Here is a 14,849-nt window from a genome sequence, read left to right as displayed (position 1 = left end):
GAGGTTGATTAATAAGACAGATGACAGAAACCTGGTGACTTTAGACACTGCATGCCGTGCATTCCCCCCAAAAAACAGAGATATGCTGGTCTAGCAAAACTCTCAGAATGAGTCACCGCACAAACTCACACAGCCATCTCACCTTCATCTGGTCAGGTTTGGAGGTCTTCACATCAGGAGGTCCAGTAACATATTTTGATGACTCAGACGTCTTAGAAACTTCTAGACTCTCTGTTTTATCCACAACAGCAGTAATGGATGGACCCGTGACTGAATCTGTAATGATCAATGACACCACACTCCCCGGGTCTTGTTGGTCAAAAGGTGAAGCCATTGGATCAACAACTTGTATTTCTATGCTACTCTGTACACGACTCTGCTCAGACATTGGACTGATCTCCACCTCTACAATAGTTTCACCGTCCTTTGTGCTACCTACACTTTGTTGGACATTTGGAGTGCCAGGACGATCATGAGCCTCAGAATAAGAGACTGACTGCTCTGTTGACCCCTTGCCCTTGTTTGTCTCTTCAAGATTCATAGAGATTTCTGCTGGTCTTTCAAGGTCCATCATTTCCCCAGGCTTAAGGTGTCCAAAGGTTTTCCCAGAAGAAGAAAGTGTTTCAGAAGTTGTGACTTGTTCTGGGCTCTTGGTTTTGGTTGATCCATGTAAGGTGTGTCCCATTATGACAATTTTAGTTTCTGTTGGTACTTGTTGAGCATCAATTGGCAGCAAAATAGAGGAAAGTTCCAGATTTGACTTGATACTAGCTGGGACAAGATTAATTTCATCTTTAGATTCTACCTTAGCTTCTGAGCGTTTAACATGATCAGCAGCAGCTTTGGAATCACCTGGACCCTTGCTCTCAGTAAGCAAAGATTGTGTCTCTTTTAAAGGTTTAGCTTCCAGAACTCCAGCAGTTTCAGGCTCTCTTGGGAGGGATTTATGGAGTTGTATGGAAGATTCCAAACTGCTTGGCTCTTTTTGAGTTTGTTCAGGCTTGACATCACCGAAGCAAATGGTTCCTGGTTCTGAAGTTTTGGCAAGTTTGGGACATTCCTCCACAAAAGGTCTTTTAATGTCAGATCTGGGACTTTGTGGGGACAAAGGACCCTCACTATCTTTCTGTTGTTGCTCTTGTAAACCAGTAAGTTGCACAGATGAAAGCGCAGGCTGAGACATTCTTCTGGTTGGCACGCACTGTGCTACTTCCACAACAGCAGTCATTGTCTCCATTGTGACAGACTCTCGGCTAACACAACTTTCCAGATTCATGAGATCCGATACCTCCTTGGGTTCAACAGTGAAGACGTCAGTGTTTTTGGCTGTTTCACTATCCTTGCTGGATTCAGGTGCCGCATCAGCAGGTTTCATTGATGTGTCTGACGTTCTCCTGGTCTGTGTAACAAGCTTGGTCTTTTCCCCAGTACTAGTGACAGATTTGGTCTGAACATCAGCAGATGTAGCTGATGACTTTTTCCTTATTGGAATTCCAGGTGCTTCTGCAACAGCACCAGTGGAATCATCTTGACCCTTGCTGCCAGTTAGAATAGCTTTTGTTTCTTTTACAACAGTAGTTGGACTTGGATCGGAAGGTTTGGATGATTTCGGAATTTCAGGCTCCTCCTCTTTTTCCGGCTCAGATGTCAGCTTCTCTTTTCTGGTCGGTCCAGGCTTAGCTTCCAGAACTCCGGCATTTTTAGGCAGTATTGGGACAGACTTCTGGAGTTTTGTGGAAGAGTCCAAACCGATGGGCTCTCTTTGAGTTTGTTCAGGCTTGACATCAACGATACAAATGGTTTCTGGTTCTGAGGTTTTTGCAAGTTTGGGACATTCCTCCACAAAAGGCCTTTTAATTTCAGATCTGGGACTTTGTGGGGACAAAGGACCCGCACTTTCTTTCTGTTGTTGCTGTTGTACATCAGTAGGTTGCACAGATGAAAGCGCAGTCTGAGACTTTCTTCTGGTTGGTACAAGCTGTGCTTCTTTCACAACAGCAGTCACGGTTTCCATTGTGACAGACTCTCGGTTAACGCAACTTTCCAGATTCATGAGATCCGATACCTCTTTGGGTTCCACAGTGAAGACATCAGCGGTCTTATTGTCGGTTATCATTACAAAGCTTTTTATATCAGGATTTGAACTCGTTGAGGACAGAAGACGATCACTATCCTTGCTGGATTCTGGTTCGGTATCAGCAGGTTTTATTGATGTCTCCAATGTTCCCCTGGTTGGTGATACAAGCTTGGCCTTCTCCCCAGTACTAGTGACAGATTTGGTCTGACCATCAGCAGATGTAGCTGATGACTTTTTCCTTATTGGAATTCCAGGTTTTGCCTGAAATTGTTGTGTCTTCACAGCCACAGGTGCAGTTACACTTGCAAGTTCCTGATGGGATTTGGTCTGGTCTTTGGGCTCAGGTTTTGGAACAACTTGCGGTTGTCTTTCAGGAATTAAGGACTGGGGCACAACTATTTCACTTTGAGGACGTTGAGGAAGTACAGATGGCTCTGATTCCTTAGATGCCTGTCCCAGTGGGCTGTCAACCCCTATCGATCCAGCACTGTCTGCTTTCTCAGAACTTGATGTCTGTGGGCATGTTTCCACTGTCTGGAAAACAGGAATATCCAGAACAACTACAGCCACCTTCTTAACTGAGTGTGGCGCTATAATTTCATGGACTGTTGAACTTTGTGAACTACACAGAGCAGCCTGTTCTTCACTATGGGGAGAAGGCTGAGGAGACTCGGAATCTCCTGTTGACTGAGCTGGTTTAACATCAGCTTGTGTCATAGGAGGTCCATCAGGCTTTAACTTTCTCCTGGGTGGTACCACAATGCTTTCCTCCACAACAGCACCAGTTTCTGCCAGTCCTGTGATTGACTCTGCAGTGAAAGAAGACCTGACACTTTCGTCTTTTGTTGGAAATGATTCGATATTTACTTCAGCAGGTCCAGTTACAAGTGATGTTGGCTCTGAAGTTGTAGAAACCTTTTGATTGTCCTTGTTATCAGTTCGTTTCAATAATGTTTTTTCCCCAACAGTAGCTTTGGATGGCCTGATGACCAACTCTGGATTGAATGATGTGAGCCTTGGAAGATCTTGTTCGGTACGAACAGTGATAACTTCCTTATCCATAGTTTCGGTTTTGATTGGCTCTGAAGTCTTGGTCAATTTTGACCTTCTTGTTGCAGGTGAAGGCTTAGCTTGCTCAAGGGTTCTTGTTTCCATGGCAGGCTTTGCATGTGCAATCTTCTGCTCTGGTTCTCCACCAAGTTTCATAGATGTCACTGATGTCTTTGACTTTCTCCTTGTTGGTATAAATTTAGTCTGCTCATCTGCAGTGGTCTCAGATTCAGCCAGTTTTGTTGGAACATCAGCAGGTGCAGCAACATTCGAGGCTGGCTCTGAAGCTGTAGAGTCCTCTGGATTCTTTCGAGACTTTCTGTTCCTTGGCACAAGATGCGAGTCACAAAATTCCACCTTAGCTGTCCCAACTGGGGTTGAATCTTTGTCCTTTGATGTTTCAACACTAGAAAGGTCCTGTTTTGTTTTTTCTGTCTTTAGTTTAGTTGTTGTAATGGTGGTTTTCGTTGGTTCTTTTGCTGTTTTTGTGTCAACTCTGGGGCTTTGCACTTTTTTAGTAGGTACAGGCAAAGCTCGGTCTACCACAGAAACAGAGGACAGAGGAGTCTCAGAGTCTTGCTTGGACTGTGCCGGTTTTGAACGCATCATAGGAGATTCAGCAGATTTTGACTTTTTCCTGGCTGGAACCACCATGGCCTTCTCCACGACAGCCGGTTCTAACAGTGCTGGGGTTGAATATGGAATTGTAGGAGATTTTTCACTTTCAGGATTTGCCTGAACTTGTTCAGGCTTCACAGGAACAGGTGCAGTAACACTTGCCTCGGCCCGTAGAGCTGAAGTCTGGTCTGGGGACTGAGGTTCAGGAACATCTGTATGTTGTTTCTGAGGTAGTAGGGTCGGGGGCACATTTATATGACTTTGAGAAGGTTGAGGAAGTACAGTTGGCTCTGACTTTTTAGATGCGTGTCCCAGTGTGATGTCAACCCCTATCGATCCAGCACTGTCTGCTCTCTCAGAGATGGATGTCTTTTGGCAGGTGTCCGCTGTCTGGAAAGCAGGAATATCCAGAACAACTAAAGCAACCTTCTTTTCTGAGTGTGGCTCTGACATTTCATGGACAGTTGAACTTTGTGAATTAGACAGAGCAGCCTGTTCTTCTCCAATGGGAGAAGGCTGAGGAGACTCAGAGTCTTCTGTTGACTGTGGAGGTTTAACACCAGCTTGTGTCATAGGAGATCCCTCACACTTTAACTTTCTCCTGGGAGGTACAACGACGGGTTCCTCCAAAACAACACCAGTCTCTGCCAGTCCTGTGATTGACTCTTCTGTGAGAGGAGACCTTGCACTTTCCTTTTTAGTCTGAATTGGTTTGATCTTCGCTTCAGCAGGTCCAGTGACAGGAGATGTTGTCTCTAAAGTTGGAGAAACAGTTTGATTGCCCAAGGTACCGGTTCGCTCCAATGTTGTTTTTTCCACATCCGGAGCCATGGATGGCCTGATGAATGACTCTGGATTAATCAATGACACATTTGCAGGGTCTTGTTCAGTACGAACAGTGATGACTTCTTTATTCATAGTGTCAGTTTTGATTGGCTCTGAAGCCTTGGTGGATTTTGACCTTCTTGTAGTGGGTGAAGGCTTAGCTTGCTCAAGGGTTCTTGTTTGCGTGCCAGGTTTAGAACTTGCAATCTTCTGCTGTGGTTCTCCATCAAGTTTCATAGATGTCACTGATGTCTTTGACTTTCTCCTCGTTGGTACAAGCTTAGTCTGATCATCAGTAGTGGTCTCAGATTCAGCCAGCTTTGTTGGAACATCAGCAGGTATAGCAACAACTGAGGCTGGCTCTGAAGCTGTAGAGCCCTCTGGAGTCTTTCTAGACCTTCGGTTCCTTGGCACAAGATGCGAGTCACAAAAGTCCACCTTAGCTGTCCCTCCTTGGGTTGAATCTTGGTTCTTTGATGTTTCAACACTAGAAAGGTCCTGTTTGTTTTTTTCTGTCTTTGCTTTAGTTGTTGTCATGGTGGTTTTCGTTGGTTGTTTTGCTGTTGTATCAACTTTGGAGCTTTGCACTTTTTTGGTAGGTACAGGCAAAGCTCGGTCTACCACAGAAACAGCAGGATCTTGTTTGGACTGTGCAGGTGTTGAATGCATAATAGGAGATCCAGAAGATTTAGACTTTTTCCTGGCTGGTACCACCATGACTTTCTCCATGACAGCTTTTTCTGACAGTGCTGGTGTTGAATATGGAATTATAGGAGATTTTTCACTTTCAGGATTGGCCTGAACTTGTTCAGGCTTCACAGGAATAGGTGCAGTAACACTTGCTTCGGCCCGTAGAGCTGAAGTCTGGTCTGGGGACTGAGGTTCAGGAACATCTGGATGTTGTTTCTCAGGTAGTAGGGACGGGGGCACATTTATATGACTTTGAGAAAGTTGAGGAAGTACAGTTGGCTCTGACTTTTTAGATGCCTGTCCCAGTGTGATGTCAACCCCTATCGATCCAGCACTGCCTGCTCTCTCAGAGATTGATGTCTGCGGGCATGTGTCCGCTGTCTGGAAAGCAGGAATATCCAGAACAACTAAAGCCACCTTCTTTAATGAGTGTGGCTCTACAATTTCGTTGACGGTTGTACTTTGTGAATTAGACAGAGCAGCCTGTTCTTTTCCAATGGGAGAAGGCTGAGGAGACTCAGAGTCTTCTGTTGACTGTGCAGGTTTTACATCAGCCAGTGTCATAGGAGATCCATCAGGTTTTAACTTTCTCCTGGCAGGTACCACAATGGGTTCCTCCAAAACAACAACAGTCTCGGCCAGTCCTGTGATTGACTCTTCTGTGAGAGGAGACCTTGCACTTTCCTTTTTAGTCTGAATTGGTTTGATCTTCGCTTCAGCAGGTCCAGTGACGGGTAATGTTGTCTCTAAAGTTGTAGGAACAGTTTTATTGCCCAAGCTACCGGTTCGCTCCGATGTTGTTTTTTCCACATCAGCAGCTATGGATGGCCTGATGAATGACTCTGGATTAACCAATGACGCACTTGCAGGGTCTCGTTCAGTACGAACAGTGATGGCTTCTTTATTCATGGTGTTCGTTTTGATTGGCTCTGAAGCCTTGGTGGATTTTGACCTTCTTGTAGTGGGTGAAGGCTTAGCTTGCTCAAGGGTTCTTGTTTGCGTGCCAGGTTTTGAACTTGCAATCTTCTGCTCTGGTTCTCCATCAAGTTTCATAGATGTCACTGATGTCTTTGACTTTCTCCTCGTTGGTACAAGCTTAGTCTGATCATCAGCAGTGGTCTCAGATTCAGCAAGTTTGGTTGGAACATCAGCAGGTACAGCAAGTTCTGAGGCTGGCTCTGAAGCTGTAGAGTCCTCTGGAATCTCTCTAGACCTTCTCCTGCTTGGCACAAGATGTGAGACACACACATCCACCTTAGCTGTCCCAACTTGGCTTGAATCTTGGTTCTTTGATGTTTCAACCCTAGAAAGGTCATGTTTAGTTTTTTCTGTCTTTTCTTTAGTTGTTATAATGGTGGTTTTCGTTAGTTGTTTTGCTGTTGTGTCAACTCTGGGGCTTTGCACTTTCTTGGTAGGTACAGGCAAAGCTCGGTCTACCACAGAAACAGAAGACAGATTACTCTCAGAAGTTTGCTTGGACTGTGCAGGTGTTGCACGCATAATAGGGGATCCAGTAGATTTTGACTTTTTCCTGGCTGGTACCACCATGGCTTTCTCCATGACAGCTGTATCTGACAGTGCTGGGGTTGAATATGGAATTATAGAAGACTTTTCACTTTCAGCATTTGTCGGATCTTGTTCAGGCTTCACAGGAACTGGTGCAGTAACACTTGCTTGGGCCTGGTGATCTGTAGTCCTTACCTCAGCCTGTTCCAGTGTGATTGGCTCGTGAGTGTCGGTTTTGATTGGGTCTGAAGTCTTGGTAGATTTGGACTTTCTTGTAGGAGGAGAAGGCTTAGCTTGCTCAGCTTTTAGCTTTTGCGTGGACTGTACATGTTCAGTTCCCTTTGGTTCTGCATCAAGGGTTCCTGATGAAATGGAGGTCTCTAACTTGCTCCCACTCGTTACCAGCTTAGTTTGTGCATCAGTGATGGTTTGCGATTTGATCTTGAATCCCTCAGTGGAATCTTCTCGACTCTCCTTAGGTTCCCGATTCAGTGCTTGAGAAGGATCTTTTGAAACAGCCAAACTCTGATTACTCCTGGTTACCAGAAACTGCTGTGGTTCTTTAACAGCGATTTTGGTCTGGCAAATAGACAACCCAGATGTCGTTATCAAAAATTCCTCCTTCGTTTGCATAGACCCTGGTAAAGCAGGCTGAGCAACAACGTCTAGATCCTGTCTTCTGGCCTGCTCAGACTTGTCTGTTCCCCCTACAGCAGTGTCAACCGGTTCCCATACTATTACAGGGAAATGGGGCTCAGCTCTAACTATTACGGGCTCCACTGAAGATGACGTTGTAGTTGACTTTGTACTCCTTGTTCCTTCGGACCCAGCCTTAGTCGCCGGTTCAGCAGAAAGTACACTCACACTTGTAGCCTCTGATGCGGTCAGTGTCCTGTCTTCAGTGACGTACGTCGTCTCTGTGGTGACTCGCACTACAGATACTGAAGTTTCAATTTCGCTGTGTGTGGTTTCCCTCTTATCTTTATCGATGATTGGTTCCTGGAGTTCCGTATGTTTCTGGGAAACGGTGATGCTCTTCCTCTCTGCAGAGGGTCTGATTGTCCGTGGTGGTGCTACTACTGATGGTGCCGTTACTGGTATTTCTACGTCCTCCACTCTAGCTGGACGGACCTCAGGGGCCTGAGGGGCTTGCAGCTTGTGTTTCTTCTTGTCTTCAAGCCCCTGAAATTAAGCCAAGATGAAGCCAGAACCAAGCATGCGTTGAGTGAGTTCAAATGAATTAATTTGCTATCGTTACAACACATATGACATACGTCGTATATGGTTAGTTGTATAATCCAAGTCAAATGCAACACAATAATCAATACAATGTATGGGGCAGATAAAGTAGGATTCCACCTTACCTTTAAGCTCTGGGTCAAGGTCGAAGACTTAGTGACTGCTGCTTGGAGAGCCTCTGAGCTCTCTCTCTCCAGTCGCTCTGCCTCGCCCACCTTCAAAGAGGCAACCAGGAACTGCCTGTGCGATAGCGCCTCCCGCAGGCTATGCTGCAGTTTCTCCCCCTCCTCTAGAGATGCCTAGTGTCAGGAGACAGCGAGACATGATCCATCTCTCACCACCACAGGGCACTGCAAAGCAGCTTTACATTTCTTCACCCACACATAAACAAGCACGCACACAGTATAGATATACCTTTACAGAGGTGGGAGAGTCTGTTGAAGGCTTGGTGAGATTCCATTGCTGCAGTGCCCTTAGGCAATCAGAGGAGCAGCAGCTGGTGTGCTTTGTGCAGGAATCCTGCCGTTCTTTCAGCCTGGACCTCAGACTGTGGATTAGATGTGATGAGATTATGTTACATTAGACAACATTAGATTAGATTAAAATAGAATAGAACACAGTCGGTTAAATCGTACAGCATTATATTCGATTAGATGGGATAAATTATCTTTAGTTCAATCTGAATTTAATATATCAGATTCAATTAGCATGTATTTCATCAGATAAGTAGCTAAATTCAAGTTACAACTTGTTCTCCTAAATTCCGTTAAACCACTTATACCTTGTTCTGTGTTCGAACATAACTTCAGCGTAAGAACATGAGAGGCATATGAGCAGTCGAGAGCACTGCTTGCTTACTCGTCGTTCTGCTGTTTCAGCGACTCAACCATGGTGATCGCCTCGGACGGCATCTCCTCTGTTGTCCCGGCGACGCTTTTCACTTCCTGGTACAGCTCATGAACTTTGATCCCCAGGCCTTCAAGCGACCCCTGACATTTCTACAGAAGAGTGGAGGGAACATTCTGTAGATTTAAACTGGGGAGCAGGATAGTTCAGTGGTTCAGATGACTTCCAGTCGAAAAGGCCCCGGGTTCGATCCCCGATGTCCTTAGTAAACATGTGGGCATCCTCGAGCAAGATACCCCCTAAACCCCCCCCCCCCGATCCCTAATGAACTGTTTCTAAATTCAGTGTTGCAATTTATAGCCTCTGTTAAATCCACGTAAAATATAGTCACACACTAGCACACACTAAAAACGATTCAAAGCGCCATACACACACAGACAGACACACACACAGACACAGAAACAGAACCACACGCACAGACACACACACACACACACAAACACACACAGACACACATCTGAACAAACACGCACACACAGACACATACCCATATAAACACATGCACACACAGACACACACCCACATAAACACACGCACAGACACACACACACACACACACACACACACACACACACACACACACACACACACACACACACACACACACACACACACACACACATCTGAACAAACACGCACACATCTGAACAAACACGCGCACACACACAGACACATACCCATATAAACACGCGCACACACACACATAAACACACGCACATACACACACACACATACACACACATAAACACACACACACACACACACACACACACACACACACACACACACACACACACACACACACACACACACACACACACAGACACTCACACACACACACACACACAAACACACACACACACACACAAGGAAGGCCACCGGGGGGGGGGGCTCCACCTCCCACCTCCCCCGTCCGACCCCAGAGCCCCACAGGGGGGCGCTGTTACCTGGAGGCTGGTCCAGTGCTGCTGCAGCTGGGCGATGTGGTTCTGGGGCTCGCTGTAGCAGAGCGCCTGGTCCAGGGACCGCAGCTCCCACTGCAGCGCCGAGCCCCGCTCCTTCAGGGCCCGGCCCCGGCGGCCCGCCTCCTGCCCCAGCTCCCCCAGGCGGGCCTCGCACACCGCCAGCCGCTCCCGCACCTCCTGCTCCGAGGTGGTGCGGAGCTCGTGGAGGTGGCGCACCTCCAGGCTGAGGGAGTCGCGGCCCCCCGGCGTGCACAGGGCCGTGAGGCGGTCGCGGAGGGGGTCCAGCTCCTTCATCTCCCGCTCCTCGCGGCCCACCGTCTGCAGGAGAGCCTGTAGGGGGGGGGGGGGTCAGAGGTCAGGTGTGGGCTGGTCAAAGCTGTGTGTGTGTGTGTGTGTGTGTGTGTGTGTGTGTGTGTGTGTGTGTGTGTGTATGGTCATTAAGGTTAGCAAGTGTTGGAATTGAAGTGTGTGTGCATGTTAGGACTGAAGGTGTGTGTGTGTGTGTGTGTGTGTGTGTGTGTGTGTGTGTGTGTGTGTGTGTGTGTGTGTGTGTGTGTGTGTGTGTGTGTGTGTGTGTGTGTGTGCGCGCGCGTGTGTGCGCGCGCGCTAACCTTCAGCGTGTTGGCGGTGCTGTGCAGACCCTGTCGGTCGGCGGGCGGGGGTCCCAGGACCTTGACCTGCTCGCGGAGCCAGTCCTGGGCCGCCCCGTGCTGCTCCACCAGCTGGGTGAACTGGCGCTCCGTCAGGATGCCCAGCTCCAGGTCAGCTCCCGCCTCCTGCAAACAACGGGAGGATAGTCTGAGTCCTCCGAGCATTCGGACCGATACAGAAGGACTACAGAGCAATCTACAAAATAAACAGGATGGGAGGATAACTAGAGAAGGGTATTAGACTAGAGAAGGGTCTCAGATCAAAGGAGGTACCCAGACTAAACTGACTAGAGGAGGGTCTCAGACTAGAGGAGGGTCTCAGACTAGAGGAGGGTCTCAGACTAGAGGAGGGTCTCAGACTAAACTGACCAGAGGAGGGTCTTAGACTAGAGAAGGGTCTCAGACTAGAGGAGGGTCTTAGACTAGAGAAGGGTCTCAGACTAGAGGAGGGTCTCAGACTAGAGGAGGGTCTCAGACTAAACTGACCAGAGGAGGGTCTCAGAAGAGACAGTCTAGTCTCAGACCAGGGACTCAGACCAGGGACTCAGACTAGAGGGGGTCTCAGAACAGACAGTCTAGTCTCAGACCAGGGACTCAGACTAGAGGGGGTCTCAGAACAGACAGTCTAGTCTCAGACCAGGGACTCAGACTAGAGGGGGTCTCAGAACAGACAGTCTAGTCTCAGACCAGGGACTCAGACTAGAGGGGGTCTCAGAACAGACAGTCTCGTCTGAGACCAGGGTCTCAGGTCAGACTCACAGTCAGCTCTGACAGCAGGCCAGGGAGGCACTCCTCCATCCCGGCCCAGGTAGGGTCTCTCCAGGTGGGGTCCTGGGTCGTCTCAAACACCTCCTCCGCCTGGTGGGAGGGAGTATTGCACAACTTTAAATATCTATTTACATGAATAAGGATACAAAAGTGTGAATTTACATATATAAGGGAAAAACAGTGTGTATTTACATGTATCAGGGTACAACAGTGTGTATTAATATCTATCAGGGTACAACAGTGTGTATTTACATGTATCAGGGTACAACAGTGTGTATTTACATGTATCAGGGTACAACAGTGTGTATTTACATGTATTAGGGTCAGCAGTGTGTATTAATGTCTACCAGGGTACAACAGTGTGTATTTACATGTATCAGGGTACAAAAGTGTGTATTTACATGTATTAGGGTCAGCAGTGTGTATTAATATCTATCAGGGTACAACAGTGTGTATTTACATGTATCAGGGTACAACAGTGTGTATTTACATGTATTAGGGTACAACAGTGTGTATTTACATGTATCAGGGTACAACAGTGTGTATTTACATGTATTAGGGTCCAGCTGTGTGTATTTACATGTATCAGGGTACAGTAGTGTGTATTTACATGTATCAGGGTACAGCAGTGTGTATTTACATGTATCAGGGTACAACAGTGTGTATTTACATGTATCAGGGTACAACAGTGTGTATTTACATGTATCAGGGGACAACAGTGTGTATTTACATGTATTAGGGTCCAGCAGTGTGTTTTAACATTAATTAGGGTGCAACAGTGTGCACGTATGTTTGCATGTATCAGCTTGTCTACATGATTGTCTCCACCTGTCTCCGCAGGGCTCTGAGGACGGGCCCCTGGTCCCTGGTGCGTTCCAGGAGGGCCCTGACGTCCTCGGCCGCCTGCCGCCGGTCCCCCAAGCCCGGCCAGGGGAAGAGCCGCGGCAGGGCGGAGCTCTGCCTCTGGAGCTCGGCCAGGCGCCCCTGAGCCTGGCAGCGCTGGAACTCACAGGACACCACGAGGTCCGTCACCGCCTTCAGCTCTCTGCTCAGAGGAGGGGAGGGGGGGGGGAGGGGGGGGGAGGAAGAGAGAGAGAGAGAGAGAGAGAGAGAGAGAGAGAGAGAGAGAGAGAGAGAGAGAGAGAGAGAGAGAGAGAGAGAGAGAGAGAGAGATTAAAAACAATTAAAACATGAATACATAGTGTTTGTTACAGCACAGCATAGCATATGATGGGAAGATTGAGCTTTTATTTAGTTAATGCTTATAACTGCATTCCCTAATATACATTAATGTTATTTAGTATACCCTTACTGTACCACATGAGCATAACATGACACATGATCACATGACATCACAAGACAGGACATCACCGGCCATGACGTCGCATGACATGACGTCAGGTGACATGTCGTCACTTGACATGACTCCTGTACCTCTGCGCCCCCTCAGCAGTCTTCAGGAGGGACCTCCACTGCTCCTCTGTCTGCCTGACCGTCTGCTGCACCTCCGTCCTCCTGCTCTCCTCCAGGTCCTCACGCTGACTCAGACTCTGAGCTCCTCTGCTCAGGTCTGACAGGAAGCCCTTGGCCCTCGACCTGGAGCCAAGGATCGTCTGGGAAAACCACGGAGGGGGCAGAAGGTCATTGGACGACAAACAACAGCATCCCATTTAAGAAGTACCTTTTATTATGTCTGTGTATATGTATATATATAGGTGTGTGTGTGTGTGTGTGTGTGTGTGTGTGTGTGTGTGTGAGTGCACTCGTGTGTGTGGGTGTGCACGTGTGCGTGTGCATGTGAGTGTGTCTGTGTCTGTGTGTGTGTCTGTGTCTCTGTGTGTGTCTGTGGGTGTGTCTGTGTGTGTGTCTGTGTCTGTGTGTCTGTGTGTCTGTCTGTGTCTGTGTGTGTGTCTGTGTGTTTGTCTGTGTCTGTGTGTCTGTCTGTCTGTGTGTGCGTGCGTGCGTGTGCGTGCGTGTGTGTTTGTGCATGTTACCTGCGCTGCTTTGAGCCTGCTCTCTATCTGCTCCTGGTTGCCCTGGGTCCCCTGGGTCTCCAGCGGGGCGGCCTGCTGCCGGAGCTCCTTCAGCCAGGCCCCAGCACTCTCTGCCTGGCCGCTGAACGCCTGCAGCTCCCTGGAGAGGGAGGACTGGAGCTCAGCCCTGTGGAGGACCTCCTCCGCCTTCTCCAGAACGCTGCTCCACTGCTCCGCCGCCTCCCTCACGGCCTGCTGCACCTCCTTCCTGCTGCTCTCCTTCAGGTCCTCACGATCACACACGCTCTGCCCTCGTCTTCTCAGATCGTCCACCTTGCCGTCTCCCTCGGGCTTGGAGCCCAGAACGGCCTGGGATGAAGAACATAGAGAACATGGAGATGACCTTCCCGCCAGACATGGAGGACACCTTTAGATGTTTGCATCCTCTGGTGATGGGCCACTGGGACCGGGAGGTGTACTCACACAACGCTGAGGCTCTAAGGATAGTTCATCCTTTTCATTAATCTTTAAGCTCCGGACAACTGTTGAGTTTTCTGTGACTGTGTTTCATTTGCATTGCCTTGGTCTCTAATAGCTGTTAAGGTATCTTGCTATCCCCTTAAATGAAATGTAAAAATGTGTAATGCATGTAAAAGTACTACAGAACTAAAAACAAACCGATCCTAGCAACTACAGCCACCCTTTACTGCCCTCTGGAGGCCACCAATGTGTTAATGCTGTTTTATTATATAATGGAATAAATTATTAATCATCAATATTTCATGAAGAAAGTGTATTATAACGTTCTCCCCCAGTGCACAGACGGACTAATTTCGTACATAGCCCAGGCGTTTTCACCCCATGTCCCTCCTGACCTGCGCAGTGTTCATAGACTTCTCTAGATCCGTCCGGTCCAGGGTGAGAAGGGCCTGCTGCTTGTCTTCCAGCCAGGCCATAGTGCTCTTTCTCTGGGCACGGACGTCTCTAAGGAGCCCTTCCAGAGCACACTGCTTCTCCCCCTCTTCCACGGCCCGTTTGGCTGACTCCAGGAGCAACCGCCACTGTTCTTTCTTGTCCCGCAGGCTTTGCTGAACCTCCTCTCTCCTGCTCTCCTCTAGGTCCTCATTCTCACACAGGTCATTGACACGGCTCTGAAGTGCTGCCATCTTGGCTTCTCCCTCTTGTTTGACGCTCAGGATGGTCTGGAGGTGGTATAAAACAAATGGGAAGTTAAAAAGCCAAATCAATTGAATGATTGGCAAGGGTCTATCATGGGCTAGCAACAGCCAGGACAAGTTAGTAAGGGCGAGGATAGGTTAGTAAGAGCCACAATAGGCTAGTTATGGCCAGGATAGGCTAGTAAGAGCCAGGATAAGTTAGTAAGCGCGAGGATAGGTCAGTGAGAGCCACAATAGGCTAGTTATGGCCAGGATCTGCTAGTAAGAGCCACAATAGACTAGTAGGAGCCATGATAGGCTAATAAGAGCCATGATAGGCTAGTAAGAGTCACGATAGGCTAGTTATGGCCAGGATTACCTAGTTAGGGCCAAGATTACCTAGTTACGGCCAGGATCATCCAGGG

At 48.1% G+C, this 14,849-nt stretch overlaps 1 protein-coding gene across 6 annotated transcripts in view; it reads right to left on the bottom strand.

The window, feature by feature from the left end:
• syne2b (spectrin repeat containing, nuclear envelope 2b) overlaps nt 1-14,849 on the bottom strand; it is a 126,571-nt gene that overhangs the window by 89,798 nt on the left and 21,924 nt on the right. For 5 of the 6 annotated variants that reach the window (XM_056590199.1, XM_056590200.1, XM_056590201.1 and 2 more), the window contains exons 24-34: nt 14,143-14,469; nt 13,289-13,636; nt 12,729-12,907; nt 12,123-12,339; nt 11,286-11,384; nt 10,488-10,652; nt 9,859-10,206; nt 8,864-9,003; nt 8,420-8,552; nt 8,131-8,304; nt 143-7,948 (exon numbers count right to left, since the gene is read on the bottom strand). In XM_056590199.1, coding sequence (XP_056446174.1) covers nt 143-7,948; nt 8,131-8,304; nt 8,420-8,552; nt 8,864-9,003; nt 9,859-10,206; nt 10,488-10,652; nt 11,286-11,384; nt 12,123-12,339; nt 12,729-12,907; nt 13,289-13,636; nt 14,143-14,469 — 9,936 coding nt within the window. The remainder of the gene's footprint in view (nt 1-142; nt 7,949-8,130; nt 8,305-8,419; nt 8,553-8,863; nt 9,004-9,858; nt 10,207-10,487; nt 10,653-11,285; nt 11,385-12,122; nt 12,340-12,728; nt 12,908-13,288; nt 13,637-14,142; nt 14,470-14,849) is intronic. The other variant, XM_056590204.1, reaches the window with a different exon arrangement.

This window comes from Gadus chalcogrammus, chromosome 5 (assembly GCF_026213295.1).
Source record: "Gadus chalcogrammus isolate NIFS_2021 chromosome 5, NIFS_Gcha_1.0, whole genome shotgun sequence".
Classification (NCBI taxonomy): Eukaryota; Metazoa; Chordata; class Actinopteri; order Gadiformes; family Gadidae; genus Gadus; species Gadus chalcogrammus.
This window is presented reverse-complemented; position numbering and strand designations above follow the sequence as displayed.